Source organism: Poecilia reticulata, linkage group LG2, assembly GCF_000633615.1.
Source record: "Poecilia reticulata strain Guanapo linkage group LG2, Guppy_female_1.0+MT, whole genome shotgun sequence".
In the NCBI taxonomy this organism is placed as follows: domain Eukaryota; kingdom Metazoa; phylum Chordata; class Actinopteri; order Cyprinodontiformes; family Poeciliidae; genus Poecilia; species Poecilia reticulata.
This window is the reverse complement of record NC_024332.1, coordinates 39,988,037-40,012,022: the sequence shown is the minus strand read 5'-3', so window position 1 is coordinate 40,012,022 and position 23,986 is coordinate 39,988,037. Positions and strand designations below refer to the sequence as shown.

Below are 23,986 nucleotides of genomic sequence, written 5' to 3'. Positions count from 1 at the left end.
TATTTATTTGCAGAAAATGAGAAATGGTCAAAATAACAAAAAAGATGCATTAAAACAACAATATTAATGGGTTAACTTAGGAAGCGTTCAGAAATCAATATTTGGTGGAATAACCATGAGGTTTTCAACGTGGTTCAGTGCAGTGGGCTCTTCATTTTTTCCAGAGGTATATGCTTTGATTGAAACGCTTCCATTGTACCTCTGACTTTATGTTTCGGGTYGTTGAKGAACTTCCACCCCATCCTCKAACCGCTTTTCTTCAAGGATATTTATCTCCATCACCAATTCTGACCGGCTTCCCCGTCGCTGCTGTTGAAAAGCTGACTCATTATCTTAATTGTACTGAACAGCTGAACCTTTTGTTTATTACTTACTTTGGAAAGGAAGCATTGGRAAGTTAACCTSTCTGCCATTGCTCTTCTTGTTCACAGTAGKAGGGTTTCTGAGTTTATATAATTGCGATTTACTTACCCACCTACTTTTGATTGGCTGATCTAACATGGCGAATTGTTGCCAGAAGGTTTTTACACCTTGTACATGCAGGTCTATTGTGGGTGGTTTTACATATATGGGTTGTGTGGACTCAGTGGCTGGGGTGTGATTCTGAACCACTTTTGTTCAGCCTGTGTGAACCACAAAAGGGAACTGTCACTGGTTTAGTTGGTACATCTTTATTGTAGCTCATACTCTGAGACGGCTGTATGATAACGGCTGGAGAAACAGTCTTATTCTCCTCTGAGTTTTTATCTTTATTGCTTCCAGAAACAACAGACACTTTTTATGAGAACATGGAGACAGTTACAGAATATGTTTAATCTTCACTTCTTAATATTCAGGCAGTAGTTATGCAATAATTGTGACTTTTATGTTGTTTCAAACTGCGAAACTGGATTTTATTCATCTTAATCTACCTCTTCAGTTAGAAGTTGTGCTCCTGTTGCACCAGGTGTCTGCATACATACTGAGTTTGTATTTTTTTTCAGACTTAAGCAGAAGTCGAACCCACATTTTGCCCTGCTGTTCTTACCAGCGGCACATTGAGCTGCAGACTTTGTTGCAGTTTCTCTTCTTTGTTGGCAAATTAGCAGCCTTGTCAGCATATCTGCTAAAAAGCAGCCTGTGTTCACATCTCTGTGCATACCCTSCAGGACCGCTGGAGGCAGAGGAACTGAAAGAATTAACAGCCAGATGCAAGAAAATGAAGAATCTTAACAAGTAGTTTTGAATCTGTTAACTTCCAAAAAGTGACAGTAAAGGCAAATCARAGAATTCATGATGCATTTGAGRAAGAAGTTGTTAAAACTTATCATGCGTCAAGTAAAACGGAAAGAAGYCTTTTTCCCTTCAGAGCGTGACGTTACGCCTCAGAGAGTGAGTGCTGCAGAAGGAAAAGAGCAGTTCACAGAAGCTGCCTGTTCCCTTGTACTTGTAACCTCTCTCACACTGAAAAAATGTAGGAAAATCTAACCTTTAATTTGATTAAACTTCTTCAGTGCGAGAAAAAGGGTGACACAACCAGTTATTACATTTAAGGGCATTTTTGTCACGTTGAGCGGAAGTGGCTTGCATGCTCATTCAGAAAATACATTTTCTTATTTTTTCAAGTGTGAAAAAAAGCAACATCAAAGAAATCTGTAAGAGGACAGATTCTTTTCTACAACTCTACTGTATAATTTCCAACTAGGAAGAAAAAAAAAACAGCCACAACTGCTAAATATGGAAATAAAYGCCAAACATATCCAAAATCATAAATAAAAGGAAGAATAAAGTCTCTGTTAACCAAATTGCCCATCAGAAAATCTTAATTATTAGCRTCAGGGAAAACAGGCAAAACTGCCTTTTTGTGATTACTGAGCCCATTTTAATTTATAATGTGATGAATTAATTTATCGTGTGTCGTGACAGGCCTGTTTTCAACATCAAGCCAGTTTTTGTTGAACTTATTAATCATGTATCAGATTGCGACTTGTCTTTACCTTTAATGATTATGTATGTTGACAATAATAAAACGGACCGTTGTGTGTTTTGATTTGTTCTATCTGCAGACATCTAAGCAGCGGACGCAGAGTGGTGTAGAGCAGACGGAGCAGCTTAGCCATGCTTACACTGGCCAGCAAGTTGAAGAAGGACGATGGAGGAAAGACGGGCCGTGCCTCCGGAGCCTCTGACTCCACCCACAGGGTCTCCATCAGAGACCGCCTCCTCACCAAAGGTGCCCACCACTTATTGCTTAACCTACGGTCGGGCTATATTAGAGGAGCGGCTCTCACTTTGTCAGCAAAGAAAKACTGTCTTGTCCTTTTTAACTCCTTAGCAGAAGCTGCCTGCTTGTGCTAAGCAGCTTCCAAGCTTCCAAAATTACTGAAAAATAAACGGGTATATTTTGGACAAACCTAACCTGAAGTCACAACAGAGATATTGGCCGTTCAAAATTCAAAGAGCCAGTTTCTTCCATCTTAAAACCTCTGCTGAAATGAAGCACCTCATTTTTCTCCTTTTACTCATTTTAATAAAAGGATTCACTCCTTAGTGAGTTTTGACTTCAAATTGTTAATAATGAAAAACAAGAGATTGGACATATGTGTTTCAAGTATTCGTGTTTATGTTGTTTTTTTAYTTTTATGTTTTATTTTTATTTTTGTCTTTTCATTGTGTTTTAAAACGTTGCCTTATTTTCTTATATGAGCAACGCTTGTCTAATGAGAGATGCTCTCAAGAATCCAAAAAATAACCAACAATTTTTCAGCAAGTTCATTTGGCTACAGTAAAACCACAAACAAGAACTTAAAATACTTRAAAGGGTTTTAATTGCTCCCGATCACCATAAATAATAGGCTTGCTGACTGTTTTGTCTTTTGTTGCTGTTTATTTTTATTTTTATGGGCTCAGCTTAATTAGCTTCTTATCTCTTGAAATATTTGATTCATTTATTATAATTAGGTTTCCTTTTCTACTTATCCCCTTTACCTGCTCTATGCATTAGCCTATGCATTCACTTGTCAATCAGTGATTACCGTAAGAAGTAACGTCGTACAGGTTCTAAGGGCTTTCAGTAAAGGATGTAGATTTTGTTGCCTAAAAATGAGAAATTGTTTTAATGAAATATCACCTGTTATTCCAGAAGTAAAACATAGACTTGGGCTGCAAATTGAATAAATAARTSGATAAATAAATAACATTTGATTTAATTAAATTTTCATTTTTTAAATAAGTGAATAGAATTAGTAAATAATTAATCAAGTAAATTAATAAAACAATATTAGTTTTTTATGTAAAGAAGAACTTWAATAAATATTCAAGTGAATATYTAAAGGCAAAAAAAGACATATTAAAATACAGACCTTTACTATTTAATATGTTTTMGCTAAATACATTTAAACAAATAAGTTATCTCTTATMTATGTTCAAAATATCCAAATAAATCTATAGATTTGTAAGTTGATATGTAAATAAATAGACATTTTRCTAAATAAGTGAGTAAATAAATAAAAATTTTAAAGTAAATGAATTAACAGTTTATTTTGAGAAAATATATTTATGTCTTTTTGGAAAGTGTATGGCGGTTTTATTATTGGACTGAATTCGAAAGTTTATCGCAGATGACTGTTGTTTATRAACAAATGTAYAWTTTCAATGTCTGCTGCATATTGCTAGCTTCATTAGGTGAAGCAGTAGCTCTCTGCTGTTTAGCTGTTAATTAGCTTTCTCCTGTAGGTGGGAGGAAGTGAAATAATAAGAAAAAKAACAAACCAAAAATWATTTTCCTCTGAGAATCAATTTAATTAGATTTATTCATAATAGATGTACTTTTATGAATAAAAATAGAAATGTCTTATCAAACGACAACAACAGCATATAGAAACAAAGAACYCAGAGAAACAAATTTGTTCTTTTCCTTCAGTGGCTGAGAATATGTTTAGCAAAACAGAACCTAATAACCAGAGCCAGCATCAGCAAATCAACTCTCTGCTGTTTTCCTGCTTTTCATCCTTTTTTTCCTGCTCTTACTTTCATCTTTTGTCTCACTGCACCAGTCAGTTTTTTTCCCCACTGAAACATTATGCTGCATACAAGACATTTTTTTCCCCTTTCTCATTCAGTTCCCACATTTGATATTATGTGGAAAAACTTCGTTTATGAACCAGAAGAGTGGGAGTGTGAGTTCTCTGTGCTGTTGGCCTAATTACACACCGTTCCAAACACTTTGAATCTTCAGGAACCACAAAACACAAAGGAATAATCCCCATCAAGCTCAACAGAGCGGTGGTTACAGAAAGAGACGCTCCACATCTGTTTATTTTAAATCAAATGCACCCACTGAGGATCTACTCACAGATCCCCAATATTTAGCTTGTTTTGTTCTAACTCATTGTTCTTATTTTGTCCCAACAGAAGTTGCAGAACTTGAAGCCAATCTCCCTAGTAAGTATGCCGCATATTTTACCGCTCCACATTCTGCCTAAGGCAGAGTCACTGAAACTGGGAGCAGAATGAAACCATCATCAGTTCTTTCTGAGTTAAGGGACGTGGCTGTCAGAGCTCACATATGCTCTTCATCTTTACTTTAATACTTTGAGGTGGGAGTCACCTTTTAGTTACTGAACTGATTCTTTTTGGAATCTAGGGAAATCTACTGTAAGCTTTCSAAAGACTRGTGTTCTTCATTTCTGCACAGCAACTGCCCTCGTCACTTTAATCCTTCTWAATGAAGACAAAACTAAATTATTAGCATCAAGATGTGGACAGTAAGTCTGTAGGGACTTATTACTTTCTATGGTATCCTAAAATCAAAAGAATAACTTGTTATCTGACATGTTACATGAGTCAACTGGCTCAAACTACATGATAACGGGGTATAATGCACAGTTTCAATATATTTTATACAATTAGATTAAATTATACAGAATATTTGTGCAGTTTTTCTGGAATATTGATCTCTGTGATTGTTACGTCACATAACAGTGATACAGGAAAAATACCTACAGCTGAAACCAGAATTTTACCCACACCAAATAAAAAGACACTTGCACCCTTTTTCACTGTTTGAAGTTAAATCAGACCAAACTTCTCTTGTTTAGGTCAGAATTACCAGAATTATTTCTAGTTTTTAAATGCCGCAATAATGAGAAAAACTGAAATATTTATTAATTGATTATCTTCAAAATCAGAAGTTTGCATAYATTTCCTTAGCGTTTGGTAACATTGAGTAAAAACTGTATYCAGTGTTTGAAGACATAGAAATYATTCTGTATGTTAGGTAATCTTGAAGACATTAATAAATCTGACAGATTGGTTCTTGCATTATTGTAGAATTTAGCAAATAGAAATAATTGAGGTAATTCTGACTGACCTAAAACAAGAGAAGTTTGATCTGATTTAATTCAGAAAGAGAGGACAAAARGTGTATATAAATGTCTTGTTTCAACCGTAGCGACAAGTAGTTAAATAGTTTGGTTCTAACAGTTAGAATCTAACTGGTACAAAATGTAAGTAGCAAGGGAAGGAAATGGCAGTTTTAGTATGAATTAGGGTTGAAGTCACCCTGGGGTGGTACAACATGCTGACAGTCTCTTTGACTTTCAAGGATTCGTGGCCCCACTTTGACTCCATCTCAAAACTGGAGTCAAAAACATTTAGCCTTTTTGCGTTATGAGGGGTTATTAATGGCGAACACTCTTTTCCTTCAATCTGTTTCGGAATAAAGTAGAGGTTCAGCTTTGTGCTTATCCATTATCATGATGGCATCCATAACAGTTCAGCTTAAGTAAAAATGGTTTGTCTTTAAATGGTCAAATACATCAACATAATTGCTCTTATTCATTCAGCTTGCAGTACTGATCTTTGAACACCAGGGGGGAATATGGTGCCATGGGGATACCTAGAGGCAATCTATAAATCTCGTTTTTGGTGCTGATATTAGGGATAAACTGGGGATTAAATTGGCTTTAATAAAGATAAAACATGTTAAATATGTGCAGATTTTTACACCACAAAGGCACATTGCTGTTATGATTCAAACTTTTCAGTCTAAATGCTGACAGCTGTCATTTTCACTGTTGTTTTTACTGTGTGCAGGTACATGCAAAGCCAGTTTCCCAGATGAGAATAAGTTGCATCACTTTCAGCTTGCAGTGTCTCCTGGTAAGAGCAACCTCATTTGGCATCTTGTCAAATATGTTCAGAAATGCAGATATCTTATATTTAAATTTAGTCCCTGCGTAACTGAAAGTTTGAACTGATGAATTGCGGTAAACTTCCACATGCACTCATGTTGTACACAAGGGATTTGAATATAAAGAGAATAAAGATTTTTCTTCAGGTTAGGAGTCTAAGTATGCTGCCGAGAGTGAAAGTGCATCCGCTGGCTGTTTTGTTTCTAATTGCGCATTTTCACTGAATGGCACTTGGAGCCCTGCTCTGTATTTCCACATTACGGTTACACTTTGATAAGCCCATAGTGAAGTCCATTGTGCATGCTCAGCAGCCTTCCAAGCTAAGTGGGCTACCTATCAAGTGTCGAACAACACAAACACACCAGTGTGGAATTACACAAGTCTCTGGAGGTTGTCTTACCTGTCACTTCCAGTTCCCTACCTGTCACAAGGAAACTGTAACACAGCCTAAACCCAGTGTTACCTTCTCCATTACCTGCATTTAAAAAGCTGCCCAACAGTTAATGTATTATGCAGAAACTAGAAACTGGGAACAAATATCTGTCTGTCTGTCATTAATTAATTACACAGAGATATTAACAACATGCCCAGTTAAAAACACAGCCAGCAAAGGGGATAAAACTCAAGAGTGAAACATTTTGAACATGAACATTTTAAAACAATTTATGTTAAATGTTATAGTTTTGCCAATTTTTGTAACATGGGTTTTAGAATTTAGCTGAGTTTTCAAAATTATTCCTAAATATTTTTTCTGGGATGCTCGTTCAACGGCATTCCTGTTGGTCTGAACATGCAAGGACCATTATGAAGCTTTATTAACTGAAAACATAAACTTTGTTTTCTTTGTATCATGAAGGAGTAGTTAAACCTTGGTATTTTATGTAAAGTGTTGTTAAATTTTCCATTGGCTGCTTCACAGCTTTTACCAAATATGTAAATGACACTGTCGTCGCCGTACGTTTGCAAATTTACTTAAGGACAGATTTCTGGTTGACTATTAATATATGGGCTGAAGAGGATGAGACGTAAAATTATTCCTTAAGAGATTCCTGATTCAGATTTGACAAAAATAGTTTTACAACACATTGTTCACAATCTTTTAAGTATGACTGAATTAATTTGTTATTAAGAGAGGTGAAAATAACTGATTGGTCCCCTGCTGAATTATTTATTTATGTTTTATTTAGCAAGAACCAGAATTCTAACTTCTGCAGATTAGCTCTGGCCTCATGTTGCACGTAAATCAATTTATCTTTAGCTGCGTTTCCACTGATCATATTATTGCAAAATGGGATTACCAAAATACGTTTGCTTAATGAAAACATGCCAAATTTGAAAAAAGCATGTTTTTCTCAAAAGGTTTTTGAACTAGAATAAAGTAGTTAATTTGGCTAAATAAAAATATGTGTATACTGAATAGTTTTTTTGCATCACACGAGTCATGTGATCAACAACCAGATGTTACTACAGGCAGAAAGATGAAGAAGATCACAGTAAGTGGTAGGTGGATGATGGTGATTCTTGTTTTTTAATGACTTATCGCTTGAACAAACTTATCCATGTTTGATTTTAATTATGGATCCTATTTAATGGAAACACCGCAATTTCAAAATTGTGTTTTTTCGACAGCAGAACAACAATTTTTTCCTTCCATTTGTTAGGGAAACATAGCTATTTGTAGATGCGCCTCACCCTAACTTCTATGTATAAAATCCATCAGTCTAGAGGATAATTTTATTCCGTTTTAACCTCTCGGCCACCACAGACAGACCATAAGAGCTGTCAAAGGACATCAGGGACACGATGGTAGATCTACACATGGCTGGAGGAGGATCCAAAAAAAATCAGATAGATGGTTGACAGCTGCTGGTGTGATTACTGGGAAATAGTGGAACTATTTCCACTATGAGAACTCATGTTGGGTCTCTTGAGGTGAGAATGATCAGGGGAAGGTTTGGCGGTGTCATCAACTCACACCTATGCAAAAAGAGCTTGTTATGGATCTGAAATTAGGTGGTTCCACAGCAAAACCTTAGTAGGACTAGATCAGACGTCCTCTCTTCTCTGTTCGATTACGCTTGCATATTTGTAATCCTGTCTCGTCTGTGTCACTCAAACTGGCACCATGACTTCAGATTAGCTGCCAGAAAGAACTTCGTAAGCAATATCTGTGGAGAAAATGCAAAGATCAGCGATTAGTGAAAAGGTTTGGTGTCTTGTTCTTTTAAAACAGAATTGATATGGAGATTGAGTTCTCAGAGAAAGACTCGCTCAATTATTTAAAAAGACTGCCTCCCCTGGCGCAGCCGTCCCAGTTCACACCGCCTTCCTTTCTCTCTCCTCCTGATTTAGACCTCACAGTTTTGGACTCTGTTCCTGTTGTCACGCACTTTGTTCCGCTTTACTCATCAGTCCGCCAGGTGTGTTTATTTCCAAGCACAGTGTGAAAAGTAATTTAATAAGAAGCACTTCAGATCTTGCTGCGAGGCATGTGTGTGTTTATAGAACAGGATTTGTAATCTTAACCAGCAGTCAAATGAAAAATATTACATCAAATCATGTGTGTCTGTGATGCTGATTGCTATTTTTGTGCGTCTCAGTTCTCTAAATTGAGTTGCAGTAGATGTTTTATCAGTTTTATCCACAGTCAAAAGTATAGGGAAGCTTGCCCCGGGGCTCAAGCTGTCTAGTTTGTCTTGTGTGGTGAAGGTAAAATCATGTTGACTTGTTATATAGAGAATACACAGCTTACGGCATTGCGAGCTTTTCTTGCGTCTTCTCTTTGTGTCGTCTTGTTTTGTTTTGTTTTCTCATGCTCCTGTTATCGTTTACATATCTCAGGGCYACAATGGGCTGCTTACTCTAGCTCAGCGTTACTTGAGCAGCAAATAGGAGTGCCATGAGTGACTCATAATGATTTTATTTACACGCAGTTTTAATTGAAACTGCCTCTATTCTGCTCATTAAAACAGATAAGTATTCCTGTCATTTTAAGTCATCTGATTCAAGACAGCCGTCTCCTCAGTAACATCATGTCATTCTGCTTCATTTGAACAGCACCTGGTGGGAGTAATATTGGAGTTTATGGTCTGTACTTATATCTGAACTTTTCTTATTCAACACTTTGGGTTAAGGCTTTAGGTATGGGTTCAGCAAAATGCTACTGCACAAGTTTGGATAGAATTGGGGTAAATAAGGAATAAATAGTCAAAAATGTATATTTGTATAGCACATTTCAGCAATAAGGCAGTTCAAAGTGCTTTACATCACAAAATGTAAAGCACTTTGGTGCTTGTTTCACCAAATATGAAACAAGCAGTACATATAATTTTTTTAAAATGTTGTCATCAAAATCATCAAGCAAATTTACATCAAATATGTTGATACATTTCCCACTTACTAATAATCAAAGGGAACTCTAAGCGAATGGGATTTTAGTCTTAATTTAAAGGAACTCAGTGTTTCAGCTGTTTTAGAGTTTTCTGAAAGTTGGTTCCAGATTTGTGGCGCATAGAAGCWGAATGCTGCTTCTCCGTGTTTGGTTCTGGTTCTTTGGATGCAGAACCAGAACCAAATCTTTAGTGTACTTTGTTGCTAAGCTGTTCAGTGACATGAGCAGCAGCGTTACGGATCAGCTGTTTTCTTTTTAGACAGACTTGTAAGGCTGTTGCAGTAATCAGTGCAACTAAAGATAAACATATGGATGAGTTTTTCATTAGTCCTTTAATCCTGGAAATGTTCTTCGTGTGATAAAAGGCCAACTTTGTCTTTATGTGACTCTGAAGGTTCATGTCTGARTCCATCACTGCACCCAGATTACTACTGACCTGATCCGTAATTAGAGTCGGCATGCAAATAATAAAAAAATGTGCATGCTGACCCTTGCAGTTTTGTTTCTGTTTAACTAAAAGTTGTTCAGTGCCGTGAAAATCAATTATTCTGATGGATAGATGGACAAACAGAAATACCTGCTTTCTCTGAAAGAAAAGGATTATCTATGTTTTTTTTTATATCTTGATGATCAATCACTTCAGGTGACTACAATATAGCAAAATGTGGAAAGACCTTCATGGGTAAAAATACTTTAGCTTGATGTTTTATTCACAAASTCTATTTTATTAGACTATTATTGAGGGGTCTTCTCACATGAATTCAGAAGCATGCAGGAAAACATCACGGTGGGGGGTTTCAGCTGGAAGCATGCTCTCACGGCGTGAAATACAGACGATGGCTTGCAGGGAAGCACAAAATGAGGAGGACATGTTTTTCAAAGTACAGCGTGGAAATAACAATGTTTCCTTCACGGCACCTTGGATGATGGATGAGGCTTTCTGTGTCCTGTTTTTGTGCTGGAATTTACACCACRTGTTACTGTGTCTATCCAAGTATTGATGAGCGGGTCTGAAGAATCATTCTGGTCAGCAGAAAAGTGTGTAAGGCAGCAGCCCCACACTTGCAGTTAAGGGCCTGGAGACTCCTTGTTACATTTGCACATTGTTCCACTTCCTCTCGGTGTTTTGCTTGGAGCCCATGTGGAAAATGGAACAAACATGAAAACGGGCTTATTTTTGTATTTTGTCTGGTTGTACAAAAACAAACGGGGGGGAAAAATAAACTTTTATGCATTTGTTTGCAGTTTTAATTGTCTCCTCCTGCTTCTCCCAGTTTAGTTTCTTTTTTCACTAAAACGGTTCTTATTTGTGGCGTCAGGCTCTGAGTCTTTGAAGGATGGGGACTCCAGCAACACTGCGAGGTGAACATGTTCTGACCCATCTTTTATTCACAGTTTAACCAGGACTCTAATGAAAGGGAAACTGGACAGAAGACTAGATGTSTCTCTGTATTGGACGACRTGTCTTTCTGCTGTTTTGCATGTGAATAAAAGGCATATTGTTTTGCATATTGCACCATAGAGATGCAGAGGGAGGGGATTTTTAGAAGGCTCAGCAAGAGGTTGCATCTAATTAAAGTAKTTTAGTTAAATGGAACAAAAGATGAAAAATATGGACAATTATAGTCATAGTTACGTCTGATAGATACAAAGATTACATCTTTTAAAACCAMAAGTGCAGAGGTTGTGTTGTTCTGTAACTTTTAGAAACATGTCCTGTTTAAATGATGATGATAAATTGTATCCCATTTGATTTGACATATTTTTTCATAAATCTGCTTAAGCGTGAACTCAGTTTTTAAAATGTGCATATTATCCTTTCATATTATTAGAAATGATTTCCCCCTCTAGTCGGTAAGTAGAAGTGTTTTGAAAGTCTTCACAATGAATCCTCTTTTGACTTGTATGATTTACTTATGAGGGGTGTGAATTATTTAAATGCCTTGCTGTCTCTCTTTTCTCTTGCTGAATTCAAACAAAATTATTGAATAGACAAGTCCCTGTTTGGAGAAATGCAAAAAAAAGATACACTTCTTTTTGGATCTCTGTCTTATTTATGTTTTTTTTTTTTAAGTTCAAGATTAAATTTTTCAGCCTTTAGGCCAAATGTTGCTCTTATAAATATGAGCGGCAGAGTGCTCTCAGTAACAATAAATATCAAAGCCAGTCTGAGGAGTAAGCAGTAAAAGTTTTAAAAGTCAAATGTTTCTTAACAACAATGTCTGATTGTTCTTCTTGCCTGCTGCAGACAGTCATGGATTGTTCATTTCATCTTACCGAAGCTGTTATACAGAGGATGTTCGTGGTTTTGTGCCTTCCTCTTGCTCCTTCTTTTATTCATCCATCAAAATTCTAGTCTCTTGATCACCACTTACACATGTTCTGGGTTCCTGCACCATCTTGAAAAGTGTAGAATACAATTTTAGTGTTTTTCAGATCTTTGAATGTGAAAATACTTGTATTTCCACAGTTTGTATCCTGGCCAATTTAAGAAGATACAAATCTTTGGAAACAGTTTTTCTAAACAAATTTTTATATAGAAGATGTTATGAGAATGACAACCTCAAAATCATGAATTTAATACTTCGTGGGAAGAAAAAAACCACGACAAKAAATAAAATTTTTATTATTTGTGTGTTTAGTACATTTGATGCATTAACAATAAACCAGACTTTGACTTTGATTTCACATTTCTTTCTAAAATATTATGTTTAGAWCATAGCAAAGAGAAAACAGTTTGGTATTAAATGTGGTGGGTATGAAGTAAAGGTTGGTATAAAACATCCTGTGGCAGCTGCCACCTTCTTGTTTATGTACGAAAGCACCAAAACTACTCAAGAAAATTGAGAAAAGACAAAATGAGRCGCAACCCACTTCAGAATAATGCATGTTTGGGGATTAATCAGATTAATTGCCAAAGAAAAACAAAATGGTACATTTAATTTGGCTAATTAAGAAGAATAGTTTTTTTAGACTCAGGAAAGAGAAGTACTTTGTGTGTTTGTGTGTGTTGATGGCCAAAATTAACAAACACAAAAAGCAACAAAATAATTAATTAGCAATTAGAAACAATTTTGTGGCTCCTATCAATGCATAGCCCTCTTTAGATCCAATGTTCTCCGTTAGTCCGGCAGTGAAGGTTAATAAATGATCATCTAGTAAAATAARCAGAGATTTACTGAAATAAACATGTTCAGTTATTCTTAATGTTTTGATGCTGTAAAACAGTAATTACCACAATAACTTTTGTTAGTCCAATTCTAAAGCGATAAAAAAAACAGTTTTTAGGTCACTTTGTCTGATCTCTTGGTGATGAAGGAACAACTAACCTTCATAATTACTGGGTAATAATGGAATGCTTTTTCAACAGGGAATGATTTTGTTGTAATAAAGACACATTTGTTTCTGTCTGTTAATAATTGCTCTTTTTCTCTCCTCTCCTCAGATGAAGGTTACTACCAAAGTGGAAGGTTTCAGTTTGAAATAGATGTCCCTGAAGCCTATAACATGGTGGTGAGTAGTTTTGAATATTTTATTTCAGATGTTTAGGTGTTGGCCTTTTATCTTCATGTGAAACATTTGGAAAGGCTGTCAAGCTTTATTCAAACTTATTTGGAAATGTGGACGTTTACCTTAAATTATAACAACTATGAGAAATTCATWTAATTTTTGTAAACAATTAAAGCTGAAGAAAAGATCCTAATTCAAAGCARCTGCTAATAGCCATGCAAGGAAGTCCACCCTGAAAGAAGACGGCAAGACACTAAAATTAGTCTTTGTATCTACTGCAGGATCTTGCTGGATCTGATATGCAAGTCAGTGATTGTTTGATCTGTAAGAGATTTCACTACTTGAACTTTCATAAGAGATGTGCAAGATGAAAACTTTTATTTCTGAAGAAATCATCTCAGGGAGGGACCAACAATCTAGAATAATGCTTTTTTTTCTAATATATGTATCTAAAATTTCATTACTCTAAGGTGAGCATTAAACTGATATCCGAAAGAATTGTACATTGATTGAATGGGATAAAAAAATCTCAGTTTTTGTCTTATTATTTCAACACTATAATAAAAGAGGTTTTGGTTTTGTACTAACATATAGAGCATTTCTACATGATGCAGACAGGATAATAACATTTTAGATCACACAGAGTCAGTAATGGCAACTAAAGTAATAACTTCTTAAGACTAAAGCCTAAGCAGCTTCAGTTTTTGTTTTATGTCGCATTATTTTGTACAAACAAACTGGAGTTCACTGCAGCTGCTCATCTGCTCATAAAGTTAAATCGAGTGCTCTCAGGGTTGGAGGTTTCTTTATGTTCTCATTTATTATTAATGCTTCATTTAAGAGAAACAGACTCTTGAGTTTTAAAATCCAATTTACCAGAGTGCCATGRGCCAGAAGACAGCAGGTCAAAATAACACAACACAACATAAAAAGTTGCTACAGTACAAGAAAGTTCATTAAAAATGAAGAAAAGTAAACAAAAAGTGGYCTAATGRCATGTAAACACATSATAACTTCCAAAATCAAAAATCCCAATATTATATCCTGTGYGGAAAGGTTTCTGCCAGTCTCTAAGAGRATTATTTATATACACTCTTACATTTTAATACTTATCTAAGTACATCTWTGTTTGGTGCAACAACGTAGAAATGACATCCCAAATTGTAATGATCATATATTAAATAATTATTCCKGTCATASTTGATTTTAAWAGAAATTTGAAAAGAAATTCCAGCTAAAACCATTAACATGCTGACATTCTAACACKATATTTACAATACTGTATTTCAGTGAAAACACAACCCAGATGAACTCACATCTCTTGTCTGAGTAATATTGGGAGAAGAGCAAAACCCATGGAACTGCTGGCSTAGAATGCCAGGTCAGGACTTATAAAAATAGTAAATTGGTGCAGTGAGCCTGTGGTGAATGCAGACGATCAATATAAACCTCTTTTCACTTCCTTTCCAGAGGTCACACTTTGCTCTTTACTTCCTTCTTACTTTCCTCCGTACTTACCACTATTGAGAGTTTATTTTAAACTTGTTCAGCATCTTTCTCTTTCTCCGTTTAGAAATGAACCTAAAGTGATCCAGAAGTTAACCAGGCAATAGAGACAAAAGGCTAATGTCATTGAAACCCAAATTTTGGTCACAGGAAAACGTTCATGAATTAATGAAATTTTGACACAGATTTAAATATACTTAGTGACCAGTTGCACTCCCACACATGGCTAAAWCTCCCCCCTATACTAGGACTTTCTCTCAATGGAAGATCCTGAGGAATCTGTTGAGGAAAGGCTCAAAGACTACAACAAAGAGCCTGTGTTTAACTTTCCAGATAAAAATCAACTGTTTTTTGCTGGGGAAACGAATCCCTGGAGACTCTATTCCACAGTCCAGAGGTGGTATTAGATYATCCAGACCTCCTTTAGGTGATGTTGTTYATGCCAAATACTGATATGAAATTGTTGTTGTGTGATTGTGACCAGTGACAAACCTTCCACTGAAATACTGCTGTTCTGTTACACCAYGTTATGTCCTCCATTAACCATATAGTCAAAGGCCTAATAAACTTTTAATTTCTTGCTTTTTCTGTATTTTTTTCCAGCCTCCTAAAGTCAGATGTCTGACCAGAATATGGCATCCGAATATCACAGAAAATGGAGAGATCTGTTTGAGGTATTCCTCTATGGCTTTGTACCATTCTGTCACTTTTTTCCTTATAGTTTAGGCTGTTKTAATTGGTATTCTGTAGAGAGGTCCTAACTCATTTTCTTCTATTAAAAAAGGAAATTACTTTACCGGTGCTGTAATTGTAGTTTTCTAAGGGAATTTGTCCCTTCATAATTAGTTTGAGCACCAGCAGGAATTGATTGATATTCCTAATACAGTTAGAAAACAGATAATAGAGTGACCTGCATGTCTCTTTTTTTCTGCAGCTTATTGAGAGAACATTCAATTGACGGCACAGGTTGGGCACCAACTAGAACGTTAAAGGTAAAATGCATTTATTGTGGTTATAAATTACGTATCTTAAAGAATTTGAAGAGTTTCTGAAAACTGGTACCATTAATATCTGTATTAGAGACGAGTATGGGCCATTCTGATGTACYGATTTATTTTTATCTAAGCCGTTCTGTTGTAGCTGTCTTGGTACATCAGAATGGAGGAGGCTAAATACAAATAAACCAAAACTGAAATAAAGCAAGCATTATTTTCCTTCCACATTGAGTGTGTTTGTCAATTGAATTATACAGGACAAACGTCACTTTCAAGGTAAAAATATATTCATTTATATTATATTATATTATATTATATTATATTATATTATATTATATTATATTATATTATATTATATTATATTATATTATTTATTGTTGTCTAATTTATTCCAAGTCAAAAAATGGTGGTTTTTTAAAAGGGTTGTGTTGACTTTTGAGATTAACTGTAAAGTGTTGTTAAAGTTCACAACAGGCTCAGAAGATTTAGATTTTTTTGCTTTGAAAACATTTTCATTTGTCCCAATTTTGAGGTGAACTTTCAAATTAAAAGCTCACCTTTTAATTTGGGTTACAGTGACCTTCAGATCACCTTCTTTTGCAAGGCTGTTTTATGTTCAGAGGATGAAACAGACGAGCCCATTTAGCTTTGAGAGCAAGGTCCCTTGCTGGATTGACTTAATATTTGTTGTAATTACGGCATTGTCTGAAATACCAGAAACATTGCTATTGACAGTGTCACCTCTTATATAATGAGCCACTGTTGCTTTGCCAAACTGCTATATTTGACATTTAGCAGAAAGTAAAGGCATGATGCTTTCTATGGATCCGTTCCGACCTTATCACTGGGTTGTTTAAGGTAAACTTAAAAATGGAAACTTTTTCACTTGCATTTAAAAGAGTTCGCTGAGTTTTCAAGTTTACTGTTCAGTCAAGCTGTCCTTTTCAAGCCGTTAAAGAATAGTAAAAGAGGTTTAAAGCAAGGACACTCTCTTYGATCTTCACTTAGGATTTGACAAAAATTACTTCTGATCGAAACTACGACTTTAAACTATGATACAAGGAAGGAGCTCTGCCCTCCATGCTAAAACTGGATGCTTTTCTCCAAAGAGACCCAAGACTAGATCAGCATTCTCCTCAGTGTCTGCGCTGGTTTTCTCCTTGAATACAAACTATCTATGACGACCCCTAAAGTAACTGTTTCTGTCAAAATTTTAGAGTTTATGATTTGGGAGTTTTCCACAGTTTTGTCCTCACTTTTCTTATAGTTCTGGGCAAAACAACTTTCTCTGGAGTTTTCTATTGTTTGAAAGATTATAGTTTAAAATGCTGAATATATCAAATGCATAAAATAATTGCATAAAACAATAACAATACTTTTAAAAGAGACACGATTTTCTCTAAAAAAAATACAAGCRAATTTATTTATTTATTTGCTAAATTGATTGGTATTATATTTAAGSATAATAGTTTCATAGCTGTGACATTGTATATTTGTTTCACTTTAGTCTACATGAAACAATTCTTACTACTCAGTTTAAATATATATAACATATCCTCACATTTACAGGTACTGCTGTSTGTTCAGCCATCTGTTTTCCCCTTGTCTTGTCTTCCATTAGAGCCTCTGGGATTGAAAGGTCTCCAGAATTCACAAGGGGGCTATAATGAACTGCAACTGYTTTTACTTCTTGTTTATTTGAACAGGCATTCCTTTTTTTCCTACTAGCTCTAATTGTGATGTATATTTCTCARCCCTTTGGGACTTGGATACAGTGGACCCCCAGTGTTATGGGGTTTAGGGACTACAGCCACCCACGAAAAGCTGAAACTTGAGACCCCCTCTAAAAACTCTTGTAACTGCCTATTTTAATAGTTCAGCCACCAAACATAMCTTAATATGCATTGATATGCACAGTGGAAACAATTTTAGCACTATCACTATCACTATCACAGAAGCTAACATCCACAATCTTTGTTATCTCTACTCTTGGGGATTCAGCCGAGRAAAATGAACGGCGCTCCTGGATTGGCTGCTTTGTAAATGCCTCCAGTAACTTGTCAATTAGCATTGTTCTGACGTATTTCAGCATCCAAAGCTCAATTTATTTTGATTTTGAAGAAACCTGTGAATAAGCAAATTTTACCCAAATATTTCAGAGTGATCCTTTACTTTGGGACTAAAAGTATGTTTCAGAAGTTTCAAACAAAACCCAATAATACCACATTCCCTAAGCGTCATAATAGGGCTTTRGGAAATAAAGCTGAGAGTATTCACAGTTTTGATTAACTGACTGTTTATAATGTCAGATATGTGAAAATTACCCAGTTTAGAGTTTCCATAAAAGTATTCTGTACCTCTTATTTGAATTCACTATATACACCCATATTATGTTTTTCCTTGTGTAACACAAATTAATTCAACATGAAGAATGGTTTTGTCAGAAATTGCGCACATCTTTTAACTGACGTGCGTAGGATCTTTCAAAGAAATCAGAAAAAAAATCCCAGAAACACTCTAAGCCTCAGTTAGATGACAGTACAGTTAGAAAAACTAAACCAGCATGGCCTGTTTGGAGGATCTGACAGGAGAAAAGAGCTTCTCTCTAAAATGAGCGCAGTGTGATTTTGGTTTCTCCTTTTTTTCTTTAAAATCAAAAACACTCCTTGAAAATGTACAGMAAATGGAAAATTTGAGATTTTTGTCTGTAATTCATTTAGCAAAAACTAAAAACTGTATGCTCACTGTACAGCACAGGGCTGGATGGACGATAATGTGAGAATACTTGTGCTGGTTCAGCCTATTATTCTGACAAATGGTCCCAGCCATCAGTAACACTGTAAAGAAATTTGAGTCAAAACCTTTGAATGCACAACCAAGAGACTGATAAAGTTATTTAGACATCAGCAACACACATGTGTTGCCTTTTCTGTCAGCTGTTGTTATTCTGGAAAAACGCTCCTGTGTTTAGTCAAAGGTAGGTGTGGATGTGGTCATAGGCGTGTGAGCGGTTGAGCTTGAGTTCAGGTGTGTCACCCAGTGTCAGAGTGTGCACAAAAATATGTGGGAAAAATACAAAAAACAAAGGTGCAAAAGCTGCTAAGCAGAATGTGTGTTGAGTGGGTGGTTTGTCCCTGTTCTCTGGTCACCACTCTTCTCCACTGCAACCCACACATGAAGCACAASCTTCTTTTCCTTCTTAAGACATGCATATTGCATATCCAATCCTCTTTAATCTGAGCTCATTCTGCTTGTCTTATAAATTTTTTTAAGTTATAAAACTGACAAAACTGGTGTGAAAAATACATGTATATACTCAGAAACAGAAAACATTTGATAAATTTGATAGATTTGGAGAACTCGATCCTGGTTTACTATGTGATTTTATTTTGTGACATACAAATGTAACATTTATAAAACATTAAACAGTTTTTATTATAAACAAAACTTGTTTTATTAAGCAAGAGTTTGAGCTCAGATTGAAGAGGGAACTTTAATGAGATATCATAGGTTGTTATGAAGCTTTTCTTTTGACCCTGTAATGTTTTTTATTCTCATTCTGATTGATTGCTTTGTGCACAAGAGTCCTGGGGAGSAGATGTTGATGAAAGTTACATTTTAGGCACGATTTAAATAAACTGTTTAGAGCCAGTTCTAGATAGTTTTCTGCTGCTTTGTAACTTTAGTTATTTTTAATGACAATAGCTAAACTGAGTTAAAAAAAATTGAGAGCTTGTTTCAGTTTAATATCAGCAACTTCCATGTAGAATTTTATCTAACCAATCTCTGGAAAGCAGTGTGCACCAGTGTAGCCAGTAAAATTAACTGGTGTCTGCACACATCCATCGACAAGCAAGTAAATGTTTTTGAGAGAAAATTATAAATATTTGAGGATTGCAAAATGATTTGTTTATCCAGAATAGTTGAGAAGAGTCAGAAAAGTATAATTTTTAAATTACTTCAAGATGAAAATGACAAAATATTTGAGTTGAAACAAAATTCATACCAGACGTTTCTGCAAATGTGCAGAGATCAAGAACTCCCTTTATTTGTAATCAACAATGTCTAACAAAAGAATAAAAAGCAGTATACTGCATGGTGCAATACGGTGCATCTCAGGTTAATTTAAAGTAGAAAAATTGACAAGATGTACATTAAACATATATGTGCATAAAAATAAGAGACTATAAGAAGTGAGAAAACTGTGTAAATAACAGAAAAATAAAAACTTAAGTTTGTTGAGATCAATGATGATTATAATGTGTAACAGCTGCTGGAGGGAAGGGTTTCTTATGCTTCTTTGTGCACATAAGATGCATTGGAATCGGTATTAGATAAAGCATTTGAATGGCCACATMTACTGGACACCCACTTTCATTTTGACTGTTACTGTAATTATCATTTTCTTCATGTTTACTTCAGATTTTTTWAAAAAGTTTTGTGAGTAATTTAGAAAATCTTGTTGTGAAAATATTCATTGTGTAGCATATACATTTTTTTGATTTTGTTATTGAAATAAGTTTGTTCAATATGCATGAATGCATACAGGATTAAAAAAAAAACAAAAAAAAACAAACATCCATCTCATTTAACGTGAAATTTCCATTATTGACAGAACAAAACAGATGTTCAGAACGACTCTTAGAATCATTCTTAGAATATAAATGGAGTAAATCAATCTGGAATGAATGAGCTTCTAAACATTAAAAGTAATTRTCAATTAAAAATAAGCTACTTTGTATTGAAGCAAAACTGGAGGATATTGGTTTTCTATTTGTCTTTATTTTCATTCTTGATCAATGCTGGGAAATTAATCGCRTCTGTCTGAACTGTATCTGCGAATAGAAATGTCAGGATAATAAAAGCTAAAAGGAAAATGGAAAATAAGTCCTGTCACCTGTAGTTGCTGCTAACTTGAAAAACAAGCCAGAACCCACAGGACCTGGGGGTCATTTAATAACAGAAATGGACAAGATGATGTTTTATTTTAAGCGAGCTGTTGAAGAGACGGCTGTGAAGGTTACTGCTTTACTTGTGCTGCATATTAATGAAACTTAGCCTTTTGAAAAACAATGTGTAACTGGACTCTTCTTTGGCACAACTAACATCTGTASATCATCCTTATCAACATACACAGCTTGTCTTAATTGCTCCTACAGCATGCAGTGTTATTTAGCCGGCTTTAGCTAATCAAGGTAAACATGTTTTCAAAAGCTGATTATGCTTAACAGGCTTTGTTGTGTCTCCATTTGCTCGTGGATTTAAGATTAACTGAGTCCCTAGTAAGAAAATATATAATAATGCATCCTCAATTTTTAAACTGATTTATAATCAACAATTTTGACCCCAAAGTCCAATATGGCTTCCATTATTATTAAACTGTTTATTTCCAGTTCTGACTCTCAGGTCTTAAATCCAAACAACACACAGCAGYGCACAACTATTTATTTAGTCTGTGAATTCCTGCATGCACCGTTGTCTTTTGTGAGATTAACTCACAGTGCCCATGTTACCCACACTTTAAATAGAGTTTATTGAGCTCAAGAGGAATTGTGATGACTACCATTATCAGGATAGAGAAGAGGAAAGTGAGGAAAATGTGAGTTGATTACAGTCAATATTGTTCTCATGATATTCAGTAAGTTTTTTTATTTAATTTTTTTTATTGTGCTGTCCTCGTTGTAAAACTAGAGGTAGAAATTAGAACTGAAAGTACAGAAATGTTAATTTAATTTTACGATTCTAGCATTGAAATTACACGAGTAAGCACACATTTTAATGCGAATCATTTCTTCTCTTGTCTTTTCTAGGATGTGGTCTGGGGATTGAACTCCTTGTTTACTGTAAGTAAAACTTTTTTTGATGGTAAAATTGACACATTTAACTCTAATTTCAACCATCAGGAGCCAAACTCTAACATAATGCTGYAGTTTCTGCTGARTGGCCCCCAAACAGGCCACTGAAGAAGTGTTAAAATGGATTACTCCAAATATTCAGTCACRGAATATTTTTTGACCCCASTAAATCTTCACTGCCAAAGTTTCTCATTGTATTAACATGGAGTTATTCTAAAGCCAGATCCAAATAAACAAGGTCACTGTTAATCCCTCTTTAAAGATGTACTGAGACCATAAATTCCGACTTGGGGGAAATCATGAATCTCGTTATGAAGAACACTTTGATGCAACTTTGAGGTYGAACCGAGAAAATTAGAGTGCAAGTCACGTTTTGGAGACGCCACCCGGCTCAGGAAGCTCGCTACTGCCACCTCTCCTCGGGGTACGCAGTTATACTTTATGTTTCTCGTGAAAAGAAAATGATACTGATACGATTAACCTTTTAAAAATATATCTTGTTGATGAAAGAATGGAAAAATTCAAAAGGCGACATAAAAACTACCTGAAACAAGACAAATATGCTACATAATAAATCAAGCATATACTTTACCACAACTGATGATTGAATATACAAATTTAAATAGACTTTTTATTGATTATTTGTTGAAAATATCTGTTCTTACCCTGAGGTTAGCACTGTGTTCATGGTGATAATGGTGATCTTACCACTTTATTAGGAAATAACCTCCCAGGCCGTCCTCTCTTTTTATCTCTTAATAGCACGCCTGCCTCTCTTGTTGTGTGTGGCGTCGCTAAGGCGACTGTGTTATTAAACCGTTTTGTTTGTCGCAGTGACAGGCGCTGCGGTGACATTACACACAGTTGGTGGTGTTGAAGTGGATTTTATTTCCCACGACAGCTTTTCCTAATTAACAACATTTGACCCACAGAATGAAGAGCTGAGTCCTGAAAGTATGCTAATAAAATGACAGAGCCCCTAGGCACAAATAGTTTAGAAGTGATGAATGTTTTTCAATGTTTGACTCAACATCTCTGCTGTGGTACTTTTTATTATTATTATTGTGGTTATTTTTAATCAGGCCTTCTCTTAATTTACCTTTCCTWTTCTTCTGCAGGACCTGCTGAACTTTGACGACCCACTGAACATCGATGCAGCAGAACATCATCTGAGAGACAAGGTGAGGTACAGTCAGGACGAATTTAGGTCTCTTTTCATCATCACATTAGGAGATGCTGCAAGCAAGGATTGTGGACTTTTAAATGCATTTAATTCACTTTTGCATAATTTCTGAGAATCGCCTGCAGTCTTTTTAATAAATTTTACATCTGCTTGTGTGAACAACCTGCATAAAAATCTGTTTAAACCAGATCATCACCGTGCAGCTGCGACACTTCCTGCTGCAGCTTTTTCTGAAACACCATGGGATTTAGTTGCTGTTGTAGGAGGTGTAATGTGATAATAGAAATGCTTTAGTTTGGTGTAGTGGGCTGAAGCTGCCTTTCTGGGAACACAGTGACTGTGGACACTCCAAGGCTGTGTTCACAGGGAGACACTTGGCCACGCACTGCTGCTAAATTTGGTAACTCTACAGTAGACGACAGGAGGTTCAGTTTGCAAATCAAATAATCATATTAAAGCAGGTCCCTGGATCTTGCRCTCTTTACTGCTGTGGGAATTGATCAGCTTAATTCAGCATAATGGTGTTGAAGCTTTGTGCAGTGAAACCATCTTGAAACCATTCTCCAGGATTAATTAAATCCTTTCTTTCCCTCTGCTCTAAATTTTACAGTGCATTAAAAAGCAATCTGATTCAAACAGGATAAGGATGARTAATCGATGCACAAATTAGCAGTAGTCTATCTTGCAAAAGTATTGATATTTTCAGTTTTYATGAGAAAAGGTTCAAAGGTTATGAAGGTTTTATGGGGTAATGTCATATCATCCAAAAATACCTACTTACTATCTTAAATTTATGAGATCGTTATTCTTACACAATCAAAAATAAATCCCAGTTTGTTTGTTACTGAGGGAGCCAGGATTTGTCATGTGGCAATTGTAAAAATAATATTGTACCATAAATTCACAGTTCAAGTGGCTTTAAAGTTTTAGAAAAACAGCAGGTGGKATCTTTACGCTGTCAGTGTTAAGATCTGAGCTCCTGTTTTCTGCAGTCGGACTCTGGGTTCTACTGAGTCAGGCAGCAGCTGAAGGTCTAAGTGAAGAGACTTGTACGCAGATAAATAGTCATAAACCTTAATGAAGATTAAGTAATGTAGTCAAGAAATGAAGGGCAAAAGTAATCAACAATTCTAAACTTTATTTCATTTCATTATACTGCCGCTGATGCTAAAGCCATATTTCTTTATTGAAATTTGCATAATTTTGTCTTTGATGATGAACTGTAATAGTATGCTATAGTTTCTGACTAGTTTTTGACTGCCTTGGTCAACAAAATCTTTTTTATTAACACGATTTTTTAACACATGAATTGAGTATTATGTTTTTTTACTGTACTTGCTTTATTATTAACCATAGCGGCTAATTCCTTTACT

At 35.4% G+C, this 23,986-nt stretch overlaps 1 protein-coding gene across 3 annotated transcripts in view; it reads left to right on the top strand.

Moving 5' to 3' along the window:
• ube2f (ubiquitin-conjugating enzyme E2F (putative)) overlaps positions 1-23,986 on the top strand; it is a 42,640-nt gene that overhangs the window by 4,261 nt on the left and 14,393 nt on the right. The window contains exons 2-10 of one of the 3 annotated variants that reach the window (XR_532886.1): positions 2,046-2,212; positions 4,393-4,422; positions 6,076-6,141; positions 13,010-13,077; positions 15,184-15,254; positions 15,515-15,572; positions 21,104-21,174; positions 21,386-21,418; positions 22,549-22,611. Coding sequence is in view for 2 of the 3 variants with exons in the window: in XM_008402372.2 (XP_008400594.1) it covers positions 2,098-2,212; positions 4,393-4,422; positions 6,076-6,141; positions 13,010-13,077; positions 15,184-15,254; positions 15,515-15,572; positions 21,386-21,418; positions 22,549-22,611 (504 nt within the window). In the remaining variant the exon portion in view is untranslated. The remainder of the gene's footprint in view (positions 1-2,045; positions 2,213-4,392; positions 4,423-6,075; positions 6,142-13,009; positions 13,078-15,183; positions 15,255-15,514; positions 15,573-21,103; positions 21,175-21,385; positions 21,419-22,548; positions 22,612-23,986) is intronic. The other 2 variants (XM_008402372.2, XM_008402380.1) reach the window with 2 other exon arrangements.